General features: G+C 37.2%; 1 protein-coding gene across 15 annotated transcripts in view; it reads left to right on the forward strand.

Annotated features, from left to right (window-relative positions):
- Window positions 1-18,535, forward strand: part of NCKAP5 (NCK associated protein 5) — a 380,074-nt gene that overhangs the window by 221,498 nt on the left and 140,041 nt on the right. Inside the window, exon 1 of one of the 15 annotated variants that reach the window (XM_038142481.1) lies at window positions 129-2,204. The exons of the other annotated variants lie outside the window; for them this stretch is intronic. Coding sequence (XP_037998409.1) covers window positions 2,113-2,204 — 92 coding nt within the window. The 5' untranslated portion in view covers window positions 129-2,112. Of the gene's footprint in view, window positions 1-128; window positions 2,205-18,535 lie in introns of those variants that run through there. 15 annotated transcript variants of the gene reach the window in all.

The following is an 18,535-nucleotide window of genomic DNA, read 5'->3' on the forward strand; positions in this document are numbered from 1 at the left end:
CAGTCCACCTGAATCTGGTGTGACTGGTCAAAATTGTGCAGTTATGATATGAAATGGGATCTGTGGCCAGAGACAGTGATTATAGCACAGAAAGTCTGTGTCTTTGCTCTGGCCCAGGCAACTAAAATAGGTCCACAGCAGCCAGTGCTGAGGGAGCTGAGCAGGAAAAGTGACAGCTCCTTTTGTCTTGTCTCCCTTTCCAGAATCAAGAATGGTAAATTCAGGTAACTTGGGCTTAGTGAGGAAGGAAATATTGCAGTGCTTCTTGTCAAGAATTTTAAATGATATTTTAAAAAGCACATTTGAAACATTTATTACAGCATTTTTGGGTTTATGAGGGTTTTTTAAGATTTGAGTTGTTCAGAACAGGGGCAGAAGTGCTTCCTCGGGAGTTTTACAGCAAAACTAAATTCCCCAGTAGGATGTGGGTAGACACAGCTCCTCTCCTTTAAGAAAATAAACTCATAAACAGGCCACCTGATAAATCTGTGTATTTATTTTTGAGGGGGGTGGCAGAACAGAAGGCTTCATTTTGCCACCTTTTTTATGAGTGGAGTGCAGGGTTGAGAGGGAAAAGTCTTGATTTCATTACAGCGTTGACTGAGGGCCTCCCTTCCGTGGGTTTGTGATGCAGGAGGTGTCCCTGGGGCCTCACCAGCAGCTGCTCTGGGAAGTTGAGAGCCAAATAACCCAATTTCTGAGATGGGGATTTCATTCCCCATCTTCATGTATCCTGTGGAGGCAGCCGATTTTCAGCTAGTAAAGGAAACCAAATTTGTTTGTCATACATATATGTAAATTTTTATACATGAGACTTCTCATCTCCAGAATTCACTGTGTTTTGCAAAGTAAATCTTTGTTTTTTCAATAAAGCAATGTCACATCTGAGACAAAAGATCCCAGTCCTGACTCTGATAAACTTTATAAGGTGTGTAAAAGGATTGAGTTCTTCATCAGGCATTGAATGCTTGCCTGAAAAGCAAAGGGAAGTAGCAGTTGATCAAGCCTATTAAACAGCATTGAAATAATATTAAAAAATACTAAAAAATATTTAAACTGTACTTGAAAATGGGGTAAATGGGAGAGAACAGCATTGGGTTTCAAGAAAATGCTTTTCTATCTCAATTTCCAAGCTGCATGGTCTAACCACCACTATGCTACTGATTATACAATGCCTTTTACAAATACATTTTCTAAAAACCCTAAACTGAAAAATACCTGACACACATTTCCAAAGTTGCCTGTCCAGTGTAGTGAAGTTTTCAGTCAGCACCAGTTTTCTCACAAATCGAGAGGATGAAAGCTCTGCTTACCTGGTCTAAGTCTGCAGGCTTCCAAATCGGATTAAGAACCTTTGGAGAGGTGGGGGGAAAAAAAAAATCAATCCACTGTGTAAGTTTGGGGTTCAAAATTCAATGTGGCATAGATGATGCTATGTCAATAAACAACTTGCAGGTCCAGTATAGAATATTACTCACTGCAAGCACGTTCTGATTGGATTCTTTAAAGCTGATTTAAAAGGTTTATTGTATTAAATACTACAACAGGGATACCTCGCTTCCTGATAAAGAGAGTAATGGCAGATCATATCTTTTTAATTTCTGAACACAGTAGATTATTATGAATGTCATTAATTTGCTTTGATGTATTTTTGCAAAGAGGAAAAAAAGGATATGAAAAAAAGAAGTTGAAGAACAAGAATATTAATGAAAGGTGGGGGCAGGAATAATGCTTCTTGTCACATGCCTGGCTTTCCTGTTTGGGGTTTAAGAAAGTCTGGCTATTAGGATGTGGATTAGTGGAAGATTCATTCTTCTTCCTGATGTAGGTCAGACATTGGCTGACATGTGGTGAAGAAAAAGCCTGATTTCCCCAGCAGCAAGTGGGAACAGGAGCTCTGCTGACTTTGGAACAGAGCACCAGACAGAATGAGTGGTTCTGATGTCCCGTGTGCTAATGCAACAGATTTGAAATGTATGAGTAATGAAGGCTTCATGCAGAAGAGTCTCTGCTCAGTGTGGGGCCACGTTAATGCTTTTTTAAAAAGCAGCTCAGTTCCTGAGTAGCCCTTTGTGAGAAGTCATTTGTCCAAGTCAGAAAAAGGAACCGGCAATGTTCCGGAACGTGCACGAGAGGAGTGTGCCCAGCAGAGCCTATTCACTGGAGCCTGACTTTAATTTCATGCTAAGAGAGGCTGTTTGCAGGTATTGCATCTTTCTGGAGAAACTTTTCTTATTGATTGTGTTAAGTTGAGAGAATTTAAGATGAATGATACAGTAAAATCCATAAAGCTGATTATATACTGATAGCTGGAGTTCATGCTTGTGTGCAATCAATTTTAAGAGGTCTTTAGACCCCTTTTGGAGAACTTGGAATGTTGGTCAGAAGAACTGTTCCTTCTTTCAGTGTTTTATGTGAAATCTCATAATTTTTCATGCCATGGAAAGCATATAACTCTGATGTGTAGCAATGTGTGATTTATGCAAGCCACAAATTTAATTTACCCATGATTTAGATACTTTTATTATAATAATTTCATAGATTTATCATGGGCTAGTTCCACTGCAGCAAAAGTGTTCTGACAGTTTTCTTAATCTCATTTACAAGTTGTGATAATGCTCTTGTTGACTTAAAAACTAATATCCAAGTTTTAGCCATCTTCTTCTTCTCCTTCCTCACCATTTTAGTTCAACTTTTTAAATTTCCATAATTTACAAACCTGTCATGGCAATGACTTCTGAGAAATGACTGCACATAGACACATCTGTCTCATGTGCATCTCAGACTGGATCTTTGAAGGTTTGTCTTTAGAGACAAAGTTACAGTTGCCATTAACCATCTATTTTATAATTTTAAGGTGGTTTTGCTCTTACAGTTATATTTATTTTTTAGAGTTTTTGCTGCTCAGTTACATATTGCTCTGTTAAGGACTAGCATTTTGAATAAAGGTGAAAGAGACAGCATAGCTGTAAAGAGTTGGAGGAAAACCTTTTGTATTAGGCATCTTTTGTCTCCTTTCTTTTTTAATTTCTAGTTTCCACTGTCTGAGTTTCTCAGTTTAGTTATTAGAGAAGTAGAATAGAATTGCAGAATTCTTTTTGTGCAGTTAAGTCCCTGAGTTTTTAAGATTTGATATCAAGAAAGACCCTTGGTGTATAGGATGAGGCAGTGCACAGGTTTTTAAAATGTATGGAAGGATTACTAGAAAATGAGAAGTTCTTGATACAGTGCTGTGCTATCTCTGTAAAAAAACCGAAAATCTGTTGGTTTGTAATTTTTGTATTTTTCAAGCAGGTTAAATTTCTAGCCCCAATATACCATAAGTCCTAAATTGCAATAGTAATTGAAATTATATTCAGGGTCAGATATGAAGTCATCATTATAATTTTACTTATTTGGCTTCTCTAGCACCTTTGGGATGGATGGCTCACGAAAAACACATAAATAGCTGAATTTAAAAAAAAGTTTATTATTTTGAAGTAGGGGATTGCATGTTGTCAGTTGTTAGTCAAATTTGTTGTGCATTGATGTTGCAAAAGCAATGACTTAAAACATCTTGAAGACTCCTTGCGGGCATTTTTTATTGTAGAATATTATGTCCATGAAATAAGTGTTCTCATTTGCAGGTGAGAGACCTTGCTATGTCTGTTGGAGCTTCAGTGTGCTCCCATGGCATGTAATTCCTAAGAGGTGGCTAGAAAATGTGTGCATGCTGCACTGGAGTTAGTTACATCCACTGAGGTGAACTGAGTGCCTTTGTCATGTATAACTGTAGGCTTTCCTCTTGTCAGCTCTTCTTTCAGATTTCAAAATTATGCTGGCTGATATCATTTTAAGGAAGTGCACAGTGGAAATTTTAGTAATGGGAGTATTGATTATATGTTCAAAGCATGACACTTGGAATTGGATCTTTAATTCATTTCTAAAGAAAGATTATATCTGCCCCCTGTGGGCATTTTAGTAACTAATCTGGATGAATCAAATTCTTCCTGCTGGGTGTAATTAATTTTTAGGCCAATCTAATGTTTTGTAGACTGCTTGTTTTGTATAGATCAGTTCGATTGCAGTGAGCTGTGAACTGCAGAATTTCTTTCTGGTTACATCAGCCAACTGAAGACATCTGTCTGTCTATCTATCTATCTATCTATCTATCTATCTATCTATCTATCTATCTATCTATGTTTCTGTTTTCCTGGTGATCACACCAGGAATGTTTTCCACACATTTTTGTAATCACTTGTCTCTTAATCCTCTTGTCAGTCTCCTGCCAGTACTCTGGGAGAAAAGATTGATGCAGAGGTTTGGGGTATTTCCTTTCTTTGTCTTGCTAGGTTAAGCATCTTTCTGAGATGATTCTGTTGATAAAAATTTTCTAAAAAACCCCAAATTATACCAAACTTTGGTCTTATAGAATATCTAAGGACATTGAAAATAGTTTGCATCTTTTATTTATGTCTTGCACATGTTATCCTGTGAGATGCTGAGAAGTTTTAGACAGGCTGAAGTTTCTTTCCTTTTATTAGACAGGTTTTGATGTACAAATATATAATAAGATTGTTAATTCCAGGAATTATATTCTTCCCCATCAGTCCCTTCAAGTTCAACTTGTGCAGTTAATTTAATACTAAAGGCAATTTTGGTCACAGAGCAGCTCTAACAGTGCTGCTGACATGGGTACGTTCCACCCACTTTGTGTAATGCAGCAGTAAAATGGGAATATTTCTCTACAGGCATTTCTGTGTGTCTCAGCACTGCTGAAAGTCCTAACAGAGAAATTCTGTGCTAAGTGTGCAACCTTCTTTATAACTGGTGTACTGTATTCCTGGGGATTGTTTCAGCAACAACAGTGGCTTTTTTTGGCAGGTGAAGTTAATGGTTTCTGACAGGAATCACTATGTAGGCCTGTTTTCTTCAGTTTGAGCTCTCATGTGTTAAGCTTTTACATGTCAGACTTAAAAGAACTTATCTGTATTTACAACTCAAGGACATATAAATAGGACAGTTTTTGATACCACCATTCTGAGGCTATTTTATGAATTTTCTGGGTTTTGGTGTTTTAAGTTTGCATTTCAGTTTTTTGCAGTCTGTTATCTCAATCATCGTTTAAGCCTGCATAAATATTACTCACTTCTAAACCTAATTCTCTCAATGATGAATTTTCTTGTGCTTAAAATATCATGAAGATCTTTTGTTCTTGAAGGGGAGCTACCATGTATAAAATCTGGTGTTCAAGCATTGCATACTGCAGCGCTGTGCTCAGGAGATTCTTCACTGACCATAAGCCTCTGTCAAAACACAACTGATGGTTTTCAGCTCCAAAAATGAGGAGACTATATGGGGGAAATCCAAATTTATCCAATTAGTCACACAAAATCTTTCCCAGTTACTCAGGAAGTCTGCTTCTGTGACTCTAAAAGGCATAGCTAGTAGAGACGTCTTTGGAGAACTATTTTAATTGAAAGAGTAAAACCCACAAACCAAAAGCAAATGTCAAATATCACTTTTCTTTTCCATGCCTGGGTATATGACACCTGTAACTTCTAATTGCTGAAATATGCACATGAGAAAAAAAGGGAAAAGGTTTGACAATACTGTTTGTGGATATAATTCCCAACTTCCTCTTATGAGTGAAAAAAGTAAAAATATTTTATGTTACTGCTATAAAGTTTTTAATCAAATTTCCTACCAATATAGAAAAAGGCAAGAAGAAGCCTTTGTTGTAGTTCTGCAGGTAAATATTCTACCTGTGATTCTGAACTGTAAAGTTTAGGATTACTGAAGCATGGATGGGTAGAGTCCTAACATACTCAGATTTTGTGGAGGATTATCAGCTTGTCCAAAGACAGATACATGCCTGCATCTGTTACTGAAACCATGTGAAATTAGAAATGGAATTTGCTTCATTTATAGCTTCCAAGAAGAAACACACAGGGAATGTTTTTTTTTTTTTTGATAAAGGAAATGAGTGGTAGAATCACAGCACCACTGGAGAAAAATAAACCAAGATTCTTAACGAGCAAGTACTGCTATCCCACATTTCACAAGGAGCTTTTTTCTTAAGATTTTGCTCTTATGCATCTGATGAGTAATTAATCTAGATTGAAAATCCCCCTGTAGTGGAGGACAAACCTCTTTTGCCAACAGATGCATAGAAGCAAAAAGATGTGAAGCTACTTAACAGCAGTCAAAACCTAAAACGTGTGTGGCTGTCACCTTTCTCCTGTGAAGCCACACTGTTAGACAGAATGTGAATAGAGGTAGGTAGATATTCTGTGATACATTTTTTGGCTCTCTTTGCACTTACATAATTCATGGGCATACATTGCCATGCACGTAAACCAGCCTTTCATAATACTTCAGAATCCTGTCTTTGTGCTGAAAGACATATGTGAATATGGATTGTAACAGTCCCTGTGGCTATGGCTGAAGAGAGGGAGTTGCAAGTGGGGAAAGTAGATGTCTTCCAGCTGAGGATGAATGTGGCAGCTGATGTTGGAGTAAGTTATGTTAATACACAGTTAACATTTCATTTGCTGCCTGCTGTCATTTTGTTAGGAGTTCTTGAGCAAAAGCTTTGCCCTGTACAAAAAAATCATATCTCAAATACTTCTTGTGATTTTGCAAATGAGCCTGATATCAGTACTAAATATCTGATATTCTTCATTTTTTTTCTGTTGTGAAAAACCTCCCACTGATTTCAGCAGAGCTTCATAGTTGTCTTGTGCAAATTCTTCTCCTTGGCTGGTTAAACTTGTAACCATCTTGCTGGTATAATTAAAATTACAATAATTACTTTTACTCAAATCTTATTGGCCATTTAAAAGATTTGCAGCAGTTTTTTGATCTCATATTCCTTATGATAGCAAAGTATTGAAGTAAGATCTCTTCCAGTAACCTGGATTTGCTCACTGAAGTTCAGGCCCAATGCCTCTGCCAATGGGTCTATTCCATGGGATGGCAATATGGTTATATAGGGAGAAAGTCAAACCCTATTGTCTTGTTTTGCTTTTTACTAAGAACTTCTCTTTACTTGTATTGGAAGAGGACACTTTATCCTCTTAGAAATCTAATGTGATTAGTTTGCTAGTGATGGCTCCAACAGAGCAGAAATTACAAGCAAAGTAAACACTAAGAGAACATGTGGTAGTCAAATGTGCTTTTACTCAGCATGTTCTTTGGTAATATTTTACATTGTTTCTTAAATTTTTACTTTGCTTTCCCTTTTAATATCCTTTTTTAAATTTTCGTTCATCCTTTAAGTTGCATACAGTTGAACAGCATCTACATGCTTAAAAATAAACAAACTGAACAAAGCATAAAAATACACTCCTGGGAGAACTTTAGTCTTTAGCTCATCATTTCATATGATGGTGTTTAATAGACCAACATAAAACAAAATTCTACTTTATTAACTTGATTTTACTACTGAACGTGTACTACTGAGCTTTGTTACTTTATTATGTGATTTTCATGTGTATTGGGCTAGTGACAATTTTCTTAAGATACCCCAGAATTTCATGTCCTATCTTCTGGGGATGTGTAGATCTAGCATTTGACAAGTGTTTTTCTTTCCACAAACTCTGCCAGCATCTAAAGAGAGGTTTTTGCCTTTTGCTGTCATAGATAAACCTTGCTCTCCACACACTCTCCTTTTGCTTTATGGATACTTTATTAGTGTCTCTCCAGTGTCTTAGCACGACCACCTTGCCTGTTCCATGCCCCTCCCCAAGCTCCACATGGATGTGTGTGCCATTCTTCTATACAAGGGTAAGAGAAGAGGAAAAGTTATGCAAATTACACATGAAAATATGTCTACACTACTAATGTTGAGTCTTTATCCTATTTATTAGCTATTTCTTCTTCTGGAGACAGAAGGTTGAGCTAGTTTTCCATTTTAACAGCTCTAGGAACTTCTGAAAGTGACAGGGAAAGAAACAGGCTGCAAAATTTCAACAGATCAATATGTGCTTGGGTGTGGAAACTGGAAACTCGGACAAACCTTATCTCCAGAGCTGATCAGTTTTTTTTTGCCTGCTCTCTGAAGAACCTCACATTAGCATCTTTCATTCCATAATTGGCATTAATAATGTGTTGTGATAGAACTAAAATGCCTCACTGAGCTGCATGCTCTCTAAATTTTTAGTGAGTGTCCCATGCCATTTACTTCTGGAAACTTGTAATGGCTCCATGGTGTCTCTGGGTCAGTCTGAAGGAGTTGCAGTCCTAACACAAGGTCACTGCAAGAGTCCTGTACCCATTCCTCTTCCATTAGTATTTCATGAGCAGGAAAGGAGAAGAAATGAAATGTGTTTCCCAGCTTATTAGAGCTGTGAGGGGAGTTTCTATTAATTACTGGAACAGATGATAATATTAATATCTTTGCCTGGCTGCTCCTGCATGCACAGTATCATATTAAATGGAGTAAGAAAGCATTTGCTGTCTTTAAGGCAACACAGGGATGAATTCATTCCACTTTCTCTGGGCTTTGTAAGTCTGTTGTGTAGCTGGAATTTAATATAAAAAAAGTAAAGGAATTTCTAGTGAAATAAAAATATACCTGCAGAGGGAACAAAACCCCCAAAATTAGGTGCACAAGTTCCCACTATGAGAAAGGTGCTTCTGAAGGGTGATTAACTAGGTCTTCATGCTGAGTGAGAAAGCAGCCAGAGCTGAGGGTCAGACAGTGTCACTTCATAGGGCTCATGTGTGTAAATGAGTGGCACAGGTGAACTGCTCAGAATTTGTCTTTTAACTGCTTGGAAGAAGAAATGATGGTGTAGGGGATGGTCTCTTCAGACCCCTCAATAAAAGCAGCACCTGAGTCAGAGCTGGAAGATGCAGTATCTGTGCAAGGCTTCGGGTGAGGCTGTCTGGCTGCTCTGCTGTCCTTCAGGAGGGTGTCCCCTGACTGGCACAGGAATGGCCTCCTCATGGCAATATTCTCTCTTCTCCTAAAGCTGGTGTCCTTCTAGAATTAGTTCCTTTTGCACGGGTGTGTGCAACTGTGCAGTCACTGGAAAAAAATTGCCCCACGTCTCTGCTGCAGCTGGTAATTTTGAGACTCTTCTTGTCGTTCTTCACAGTGTCCAGCCAAGTTCCAGCTGCAGAGCTGAAGCACAAAAGGTCAACATCACCTTCCTCTCCTCACACCATGTGGTTGTTGTGACTGTGATTTAAGACACTTTCAGTCCTTGGCAGAGGTGATAGTTGTATTCAAAGTGCACCCACCACAGTTTGATGGCTCCAGTGCTGCTCTCCACCCTTCTAAAATCACACTCAGCTCTGTCTCGGGTGCACAAGCTCACTTATGAATCCAGCTCACAATGATCTTACTGATGAGGTTCTAAATTGTCCTTGGCATGGCTGAACTTTCTCCTCTATGAGTTGAATTTGGCCAAAGGTGTAAAAAAAAAAATTGCTACAGTGTTCCAGCCTTCTGTATTATTGTGCACAAGCCTCATTCTGTCATGACTGCTGATAGCAAGGAATGCCTTTTTCTGAGTTGTTATCATTATGGCATATTAAGATGGTTTATACATTCAGTTGTAGCCATGCACTAAGGGACAGTAGTCTCATAATACATTTAAACTACAAAAGCAAATAGTATTAAATTATTAGGAAATGAGTAATCTGTAAGAGTATACAAAGCATTAGCAAAATGAGGACTTCCAGAATGTTAAACCAAGGTATGAGAAAAAGAACTTGAAATTTTGTTTTGAAACCTACCCTTTAGACAGCTTAGAAATGAAAAATTATCATTCAGCCAGGGAGAGTTTAAATAGCAAAGAAAACTGAGATAAGATTTACCAGGCAATTGATGGTCATGGCCTGATGCCACATGGTCCTGACAGAATGCACAATTAACCTTTTTGTTTTAGTATGTCTGCTTCAAATACCTTCAAGGTTATAATATTACCCTGGGAAAATGAATTTGAGTGACCTACAGCTAAGTAATGACATGAATAGTAACAAGAGATGATAGGTGCAGTGAGGAGATAAGTATTCCTGCTCACCCAGTGAACCTTATTAACTATGTATGTTACAGTATTCTTGGGGCAAGTACTCGGTTAACATCTCCTTATTTTCTCACTGTTTGTTACAGGGGTAATGTTAGAGCTGCATAAAAACATTACTTGGGTACATTTAGCCATCGAACAGAATTAAACCTGTTGTGTTTCTGCTTTGTAGTGTGTTGCTTTCTAAAAGTATTACAAAATTTTTCTGTGTAGCAGTGGTAAAGATCTGGGAACTTTTTTTGAACTTATGATCTGGTACTGTTCCTCATAACTCCTTATGTCATTGGGGAAGAGGCAATGTCTGAATTTCTGCCCATAAGCAGTGGAGAAAGAGAAGTCGCTGTAACTATGTTGCCTTTCTAAAATACTTTTTAAATTTTTTTTATCCTTGTAGATTGAAAGACATAAACTCATATCACTTTTCTTTTAAATAGAAATTATTGCTATTCCAAGGTACTTGCCTTGGTAGTAAGGTTACATCGCTTGAAGCATCAGCCTCAGCCTGGTTGTGTCCCACTGAACTCAGTCAGACCCCCACAGTTTCCTCACCTGCTCTCAGTGTCTTTTCCATGCAGGACAGCCACTCTTGTGAAATCCAAATGCCTCCCTGACACTTTTGCAGGAAATGGCAAAAATAGAACTTCAGTGATGGCTCCCAGCCAATGACTCAACTAATAAAAAGTGAAAATTGAGGATAGGAAAACGAGCTGAGAGCTTCCAGACAACAGCTGGCCAAATTGATATCATGGGGCTGGGTTGTACAGCATGTGGGCATTGATGATTTGGAGGAGCTGGTGACCAACTAATAAGAGTGAAGTATTCTGTGATATAGTTTTGTCTTACTGTTATGTGGATATTAGTCTGAAAATAAAATAACTATTTTTCTAGGGTTTTTTTAAAGTGAAATTTCCTTATAGCTGAATAGATAAATAATTTTTTGGGAAGTGTCTGTTGCACCTAATTTAGGGAAGCACAACACATGGGCAGTGCTGTTGGTGATGCTGCTTTGAGGGAGAATTCCCATTAAAAAGTTGGTGTTACCAACACTGTGTTTTAAATAAGGATTAAAAGCAAGGTTTCCAGATATTGCTGATTTCTTTTTCAATCATTTCCTTGGAGTGAAAAGAACTCTGTGCTGACTGCCACTGAACCCCAGGATTTAGCTGTGTCTGATTCACAGATGTGCTTTTGTGCAATGGGCTCCTGCTCATGCCTCAGGTCTCATTACAATTGCTGTCATTGAACCAGCAGATTTAATATGGTAATGATTGTAATGTTCCAAAAATATCCCTAGTAGTGGAAAAATAAGCATATTTTGCCTCTTCAGATACCAAGATTAAGTAAAAAAAAATACATATATAAGTGCTGAAAATTTTCCCTTAATCACATTATGTGTCAGAAACACTTGCTGTTTATTCTGTAGCAGTTTGTTCCTGTGTTACAAGGATTACCAAAAGAGAGAAACAGTGTTCAAGTTAGGGAGAGGAAGATGTGGAAGGGGAGAAGAGGAAAATATAACAAACATGCATGAAGAATGTTGTTGTGAACAACGTTTGTATTCTTGCTTAGGGTAAGAAAGACATTGTTTAATGTGTTGCAGATAGGCAGTGTACCAAAGTCAACCTGTTGATGGTTAGGTCAAAACATCTTTTTCTTCTTTGCTGCAGTAATCTGCTTCTTGTTGAAATATTCAAGTTCATTTTCTTTGAGGAAAACAGTGGGGAGAGCATCCCCACAAGGTAATGTGCTACTCTGAATGACAAGTAGGAGGCAGGAAAAGAAACAGAAATTTCCAGCAGTGTCTTTCTCTTGCTTAGAAGATCAGATCTTCCTGACATACTGCAGGCCAGTTTTATTCCCAGTTCTGCAGTGTTTTGAATAGGCTGTAATAACTGATTATTCTGAACCCTTGGAGGGGATGGGCAGCCTTTGTGATGGCTCATGCTAAATGTTGACTTACAGGTCCCATTTGGAAACAAACTGCTGAGCCATCTTAATGAGGCTGTCCTGCACTGTGCCCACGTTCCAAATAATTGAATTAAATTGAATATGAGTCCTGTGTAATTACAACAGAATTTATTTGATTATGTTCTCCACGAGGAAGGTAGGTACAAAAGGTTTCAGTAATTTTAAAGCTCCTTGCAGTTTGTAGTTGTTACATCTGTGTTAATTGTAAGTTTTGGAAAATTAATGATATAGGAAGTGTTTCTGGAGTGCTTGTGTCATCTTTTATGATAGTTTTTGGCAATATCCACTTAATTCCAGATCCTTTTCTGAGGGTGTTTGTGTACAGTGGGCCTGGGAAAGGTTGTGTAGCAACCTGTGACTGCAGACTGGGGATGAACTAAAATCAGGCAGTTTTTTCCTCTTGCATTTGAGATCCTAAACATTTTTAGTATTTTTTTTCTTACCATTCAATAAATCAGTATTCACTCACTAAAGTGGAAGCTGAACAAATAAGAAAAGGAATCACCCTCCTAGTGCATTTTTGTATTGGTCATCATTTCTGCTGTGCTCCTTTATGGGTAATACTGCAGATTTCTGTTCAAAATGAAACATATGGAACAAAACAAGTCAGAGTTAAAGAAGGCTCTCTGTTTAAAAAGTTGTAAATTACTGTTAAACTGGTGTGAGTAGTTGATTAAATTGGTGTGAAAGTGTAAAGTTTGTACTCCACTGATTGTTGAACTGGACCCATAATAATACAGTGATCAACAAAGTGATAATCAAAGTAAAACTTTAGGATAATGCAGAATAGGCCATCAGAGCATTTCCTAGATAATATGTTACTGAAGTCTATTAATAGATTTTTATTAAGTCTTCCAAAGTAACATATGTGTGCATTATCTGGTTCTAAAGTCAGAAAAACATGGCATTGAGATCCTCAATCTTGCTTTTTATGGTGGTCAATATGATGTTAGTAACTCAGATAAAAAGAATTTGCAGCAGTAAGTTCTTGTAAAATTAATGCTAATTCTGAGATCCCATTTTCTTAACTGTTGAAATAGAAGCAGCCAAAATATTTAAGGAAAACTGTCCAGCAGAATTTTGAAATTATATTCATGGGCATTCCTTCTTTGCTATTTTTTCCTTTAATTGAATATTAAGTTCATGCAAAAATTTGGGCTGGCTCCAGATTTGAGTGAATTAAGTCTGCCTGTCACGTCTGTGGCAGCATCAGCCCTGGACATTATCTAGCACAGGAGTGAGCTTCTGCAGAGGTTTAAAAATAGGGCACCAAGAAGGAAGCCCTGGAGCCACACTGGTTATGGGCACATCAAATTCAGTCAAAATTACAATGAAACCTGATAGTAGCAAAGGTAAAGTGAAAAGAGTCTTCATTAAAAAAAACAAAACAAAATGAAAGCACAACCCATCATCTCCTAACTCTGCCCAAATGCCACCAAACTGGACCCATTCAATCATCCAGCTCTAGCTTTGAACTTTTGCCCATTGCAGAAAGTTGAGGATGTGATCTGAGCTTTTCTAAGGTTTCTGTTCTAGGACATAGCCTGAATTAAGCAATTACATTAAAATCCGTGAGTGGCTTTCTCTGTCTGTTATTCTTGTTGCATGATGAAATACAAAGACCTGAATGCAGACATGCTTACCAAAAAAAGTTAAACAAAAAAAAAATATATATTTAGTGGAAATAAATAAATTTTCTTTTTAAGTAAATTTTTTTCTGAATGAATTTTTCTGTCAGTTTTGATGTATGCCATAGATGATGGAATTATTTTACACTGGCACAGGAAGGCATGTCATCAAGCACAGGTACCTCCTGAAGAAAAGAAAAGTGACAGAAATGGACACCACTGGGTGAATTCCTACTTATTCATATTGCCAGGTCACACAAAGTCTGTATACAAACGGGATTGGAAATGCTATTGAAAGGCCTTGGCTCAGAGGAGGATTTCATGCTTCTTTGGAGGATGGAACAGTTTCAGCAGCAGCTGAAAGAAGCATTTGCTTCTGGTGGTACAGTGTTTTGAGAAGTCCATGCAAGAGTGATTTGCTGTATTTTTTTGTTTATTTTTTTAATAGGCAGTTTATATTCCCTGGCCATTGCAGTTCTGGTTGTGATTCACAGTGCTGTCCAGATGTCAAATTTATCTTGCAGAAGTGAAACACTACTGACCTTGTGTTTGTAGTTCATAAAACTTTAGCTATCAATCGTTTATATATTTGGCATTTTATCTCAATTTTATTTAATGTGTGAGCAGAAGTATATAAATTTTATATGAGATGACATTCATTAGTATATATACTTGAGAGTTTTAATAAAGCATGAGTGTTGTAATTCAGTATAATCTGTGCAGTCTGCATGGCTTGAAAACCTCAAGCAAAATTCTTCATCCCAAAGTAAACATGAGTGAAAAAATAGACATCAATAAATTTTTCCCATGATATTTTACAAATAATTGACAGTAGGAACTGGCTGTCCTCTAGCAAAGTTTAAGTTCAACTTCAATAACTTGAATAGATTGCAATATTAAGAATATTTTTCTTTAAAATCAGACTTACACATTTATAATACTTTCACATTTATATATTACTAGTCATTCATATGGAATGGGTAATAATATTTAATTAACAGATTTTATGTATAATTTCCTATATGTATATTTGGACTGTGAAGGTAACCTGTTCATTCTACTGCCAAATGAAATATCTTTATGATTGTCAAAAAATGAATTTTTCTTTCTTGTATTTCAAATGCAAACATTTTCAACCCAGTAAAATATTACATCATAAAACAGTCAGCATCTTAGATCCACACTTAGATCCATCAGTTCAGAAGCAGATGATACTTTTCTCTCAAACAATCATAGTTGGTGATTCTGTATTAATTTATTGGAGAATAATTGTGTTTTAAATATTGGGATTACAGAGCAAAGTTTAAACCAAACCAGGGATTTTGTATTGTGTCTAAATAAAGCACTCAGATGTAAAACAATGCCTTTACATTACTGAAGAAAGTAGGAGGCAGAGTATGCTTGGTGTGTTTTGGGAACAAAGGACTGAACTGGGATGCTGGGTTTTGTTCTGACTAAATTATTAACCTATCCAGGTATTGCTTTCACTGAAATCTAAAAGGAAGTTTGAAGCCTTCTGGCTGACTGATTCTTGGCAAGTTGCCCACTTTTCCTGTACCTTTTACTTTTACCAAAAATGAGAAAGTTTTAGAGCAAAACACAGAATGTAGGAAGTGCCAAATAATTTTGGATGTCTTTTTTTTTTTTTTTTTTTTTGGTTGTCCAACATTAAGGCTTTAATAATGTCAGGTATTCTACAGAACACAGGAAAATGGGATTTTTATGTTCGCAGTTGAAAACTGATGTTTATTAAAGGCATGTTTGTGCTGGAGGTACATTCTCTGTTCAGATTACTGTTAATACACAATCTCTTAGGTCTATTAACCACTTTTCAGCCATTAATGCTAACATTTAAATTCTTCCAGTTTGTATGTGTTTTGACAATGTTTGTAAGCAGATGCTTGGAACAAGTCTCTTGACAACAGCAGCCTCTGATAAATAATAAATAATACTCAATAGTAAAATGAGTAGATTACTTATTTTTTAAGCTAACAATAGCTTTTTTCTCTTTCTTTAATTTTTCATCAGTGAGAGACTGAAAGCCTTGTTCCCAAATGAATTAAAAATCCAGAAGCTTTCCAGTTGTTCAAAGAATTGTGGATATAGTCTATTAAAAGCAAGATTCATTTGCTCAAATTCTAAAAGATTTGCCTTTAACAAACAGTGTTAGGAGTCAAACAGTGAAAGTCATCACCCCACCTGTTAAGGATTTGTTTCTCCTCCTCCCATAAGACTGTTTTTCATTTGGAGATGCATCAGTGTAAATATCAAAACAAAAAAGCCTGTGTGAAGAGGAACGTGGCCTTTATTGTAAAATGAGTTACCATATTACTTCAGCAATTCCAAATATTGTTGGATTTATAATTTTCACATTTCCAAAGAGTAAGTTTGTCTTTTTAGCAGGTTTAGTTTGTGCTATTTGCAGCCAAGCAATTTCTCAGAACATGCTGTGTATTTAGTGGCTTCAGCAGTGATATAGGGTTTGAGACCATGAAGACTAAGGAAACCTATTACACTTTATTGTATTATTCTGAAATTACTTTGAAGTAAACCATTAGCAATGGGCTTAACAAAGGTATGAAAATACTGGGCTAGCACTGTGCTAATAAAAAGATTGTCAGCATCCTTATTTTATAAGAATCTTGAAATAAAAGTGCTGTTTAGAACACTCTTAACACAGACAAATATGAACAGATAAAATAGAACAGACAAATATGGATAATTCACAAATTGCTATTATAGCAGTTATTTTAAAAACAAAGTGAAAGTGGGTGATTTAAAGTATTTCAGTTTCATTTTAGTTTAGTTTTATGCTCAATGTCAGCATTGGATGTTCTGCAAGTTAACATTGCTTGCATTTGTGTCGGGTAGGATTGTCTCTGCTGTGAAGGCAGATTGCCCCACTCCACAACCACTGCTCTGGATGTGGCTTTTTGCAGGGATGGGATCTTTGCCCACTTGCTTTATTCTTCCCTTTGCCTCCTTTTGGCTGACATCTCTCTAAAGCCGTGTAGGCTGGCAAGATCTGTGTTTCCCTGAGTGCAGCCCCCCTAGGGAGGTCTGACCCATCCTGAGTTCTGTTTCCTGAGCCCACCTTGGCCTCTCCAGGTCAAATCTGTCATAAAAATCTTTTTCCTTATAACTACAGAACTTTGAAACCTGAGTGAATTATTATAATAGTGTCATAAAAGAGAGCTTATATTAACAGAGCATACAGGAGTCTGAGATGTCTCCTGTGCCCACAGGCTGGATTGCTTTTGTGTAACTGCCTGAGAGTCCAGCTTTTCCACCTGCCCAGCTATGGATATAAAAGGACCTGACAAACTTTCTTCTCCCATTATGGGAATTCCCCTGTCATGCACAAGAGGTCCTGCCCACTGTAGCATTTTTGCTCATGATGAAGGTAAATGGTCCTTCCTTTCTGGGGAACAAACCGAATATTTAAAGCTTGGGCACTGTGAGGTGCTGCTGTTCAGTGCTGGACATTCATTCCCATCATGTCCAGCCCAGCCTCTCTTTCCTGTACCACTGTGACTTTTTGCTGTTGTTATTGCCCTTTTCCCCTCCTGAACATCGATATCTAAACTGGTTTGCTAGAAATCAGTCTCCAGCATGGTAATAGTGAAATGATAATAAGAGAATGATAGTTTTCTTTCAACTTTTTATAATATTTAATTAAGGATTCAAAGGGATCTTTTTCTTTGTGTTGATTCTTGCTTGGAGGGGAAAAGAAGTCCCTCAGGAGAACCACTAAATAATTTCTTAGCAAGGCAGGCTTGTGAGGCTTTGTCTCCACCAGATCAGCTAAAACACAGCCTGTCTGTTCACTTCAGTCACAAAGGCCCTGACTATGGAATGAACTGTTGGGTTCAGTGGAATGACTTGTGCTCAAAGTTAGGCAATTTTGCAATAATTCATGCTAGTATGGTTTGAAACTGGTAGACACAGTAGTTTCTGGAGTCATCTAGTTTTTCTGAATTCCTCTCTCATAAACTCAGAACCTTGCAAAATGCTGAACCTCATATTTTACAGATATTTCTTGAGATTTTCATATTAGACTGCCATATCTGGTATTAGTTCTTCTATATCCAGGAAAAAGAGTGCTAATCTAGTTCTTAACATAAGGATTTTATTTGCTGAGTCAAATTATGAGGTATCTTAACATAAATGTGTTTATTCCTGAGGTGATCTTACATTTTCACAGTAGCACAAATTGCATGGGTAAGGTGACAGTTTGTAGTGAACTAGTGATTTTAATATTGCATCTAATATTAATTTCTGGAGCTAGAAATATGTGTTAAATATGCTCTGTTTGCTGTTCCTTGGTTAAACTTTTGCCTAGGGAATGTATCAGCCTTTGCAGCAGAGCTGTTCCACTGAGCACATGTTCAAAAGGCTGAGGATCTGTCCCTTGAAGTGGAAGTCCCTGAAACTTTCTGTGGTCTTTATTCCAAGGGATGATGGAATATGATCTGCTGTTTGGGTGCATGAAAGTTGATTAAAGCTGTGTCTTCGTGGATCTGTTCTGAATGCTGCTTGGGAAAGGTGAAAGCACAGAAATGAAGCTCTTTTTATAGAGCTGGATGGCAAAGATTTGCATTTCTCAAAGCTTTCAAGTTGTGTCAGACCTGATCATGGAAACAGCCTTCCTCTTGAAGGGAGAGAAGGGAGTTCATATTGAGGCTTTTTTCTGATGAATCTTTGATTAGTGCTTCACTGGTATTTATAATCATAAAGCCGTTATGAAATAGAAACTGTTAACTCAGTTTTCAGAGGGAAATTCTGAAACAAAGCCACAGAGGTATCCTATGACAGTGGGAAGTCTTGAAAAGAGGCTTCTTGAAGCATAGGCTGATGTGTTAACTGCTGGATCTTCCTTTCTGAAGCAAATGAGTTTTGAGTTGATTTTGTTCTCTGCTTTAG

This window comes from Motacilla alba, chromosome 7 (genome assembly GCF_015832195.1).
Source record: "Motacilla alba alba isolate MOTALB_02 chromosome 7, Motacilla_alba_V1.0_pri, whole genome shotgun sequence".
NCBI lineage: Eukaryota > Metazoa > Chordata > Aves > Passeriformes > Motacillidae > Motacilla > Motacilla alba.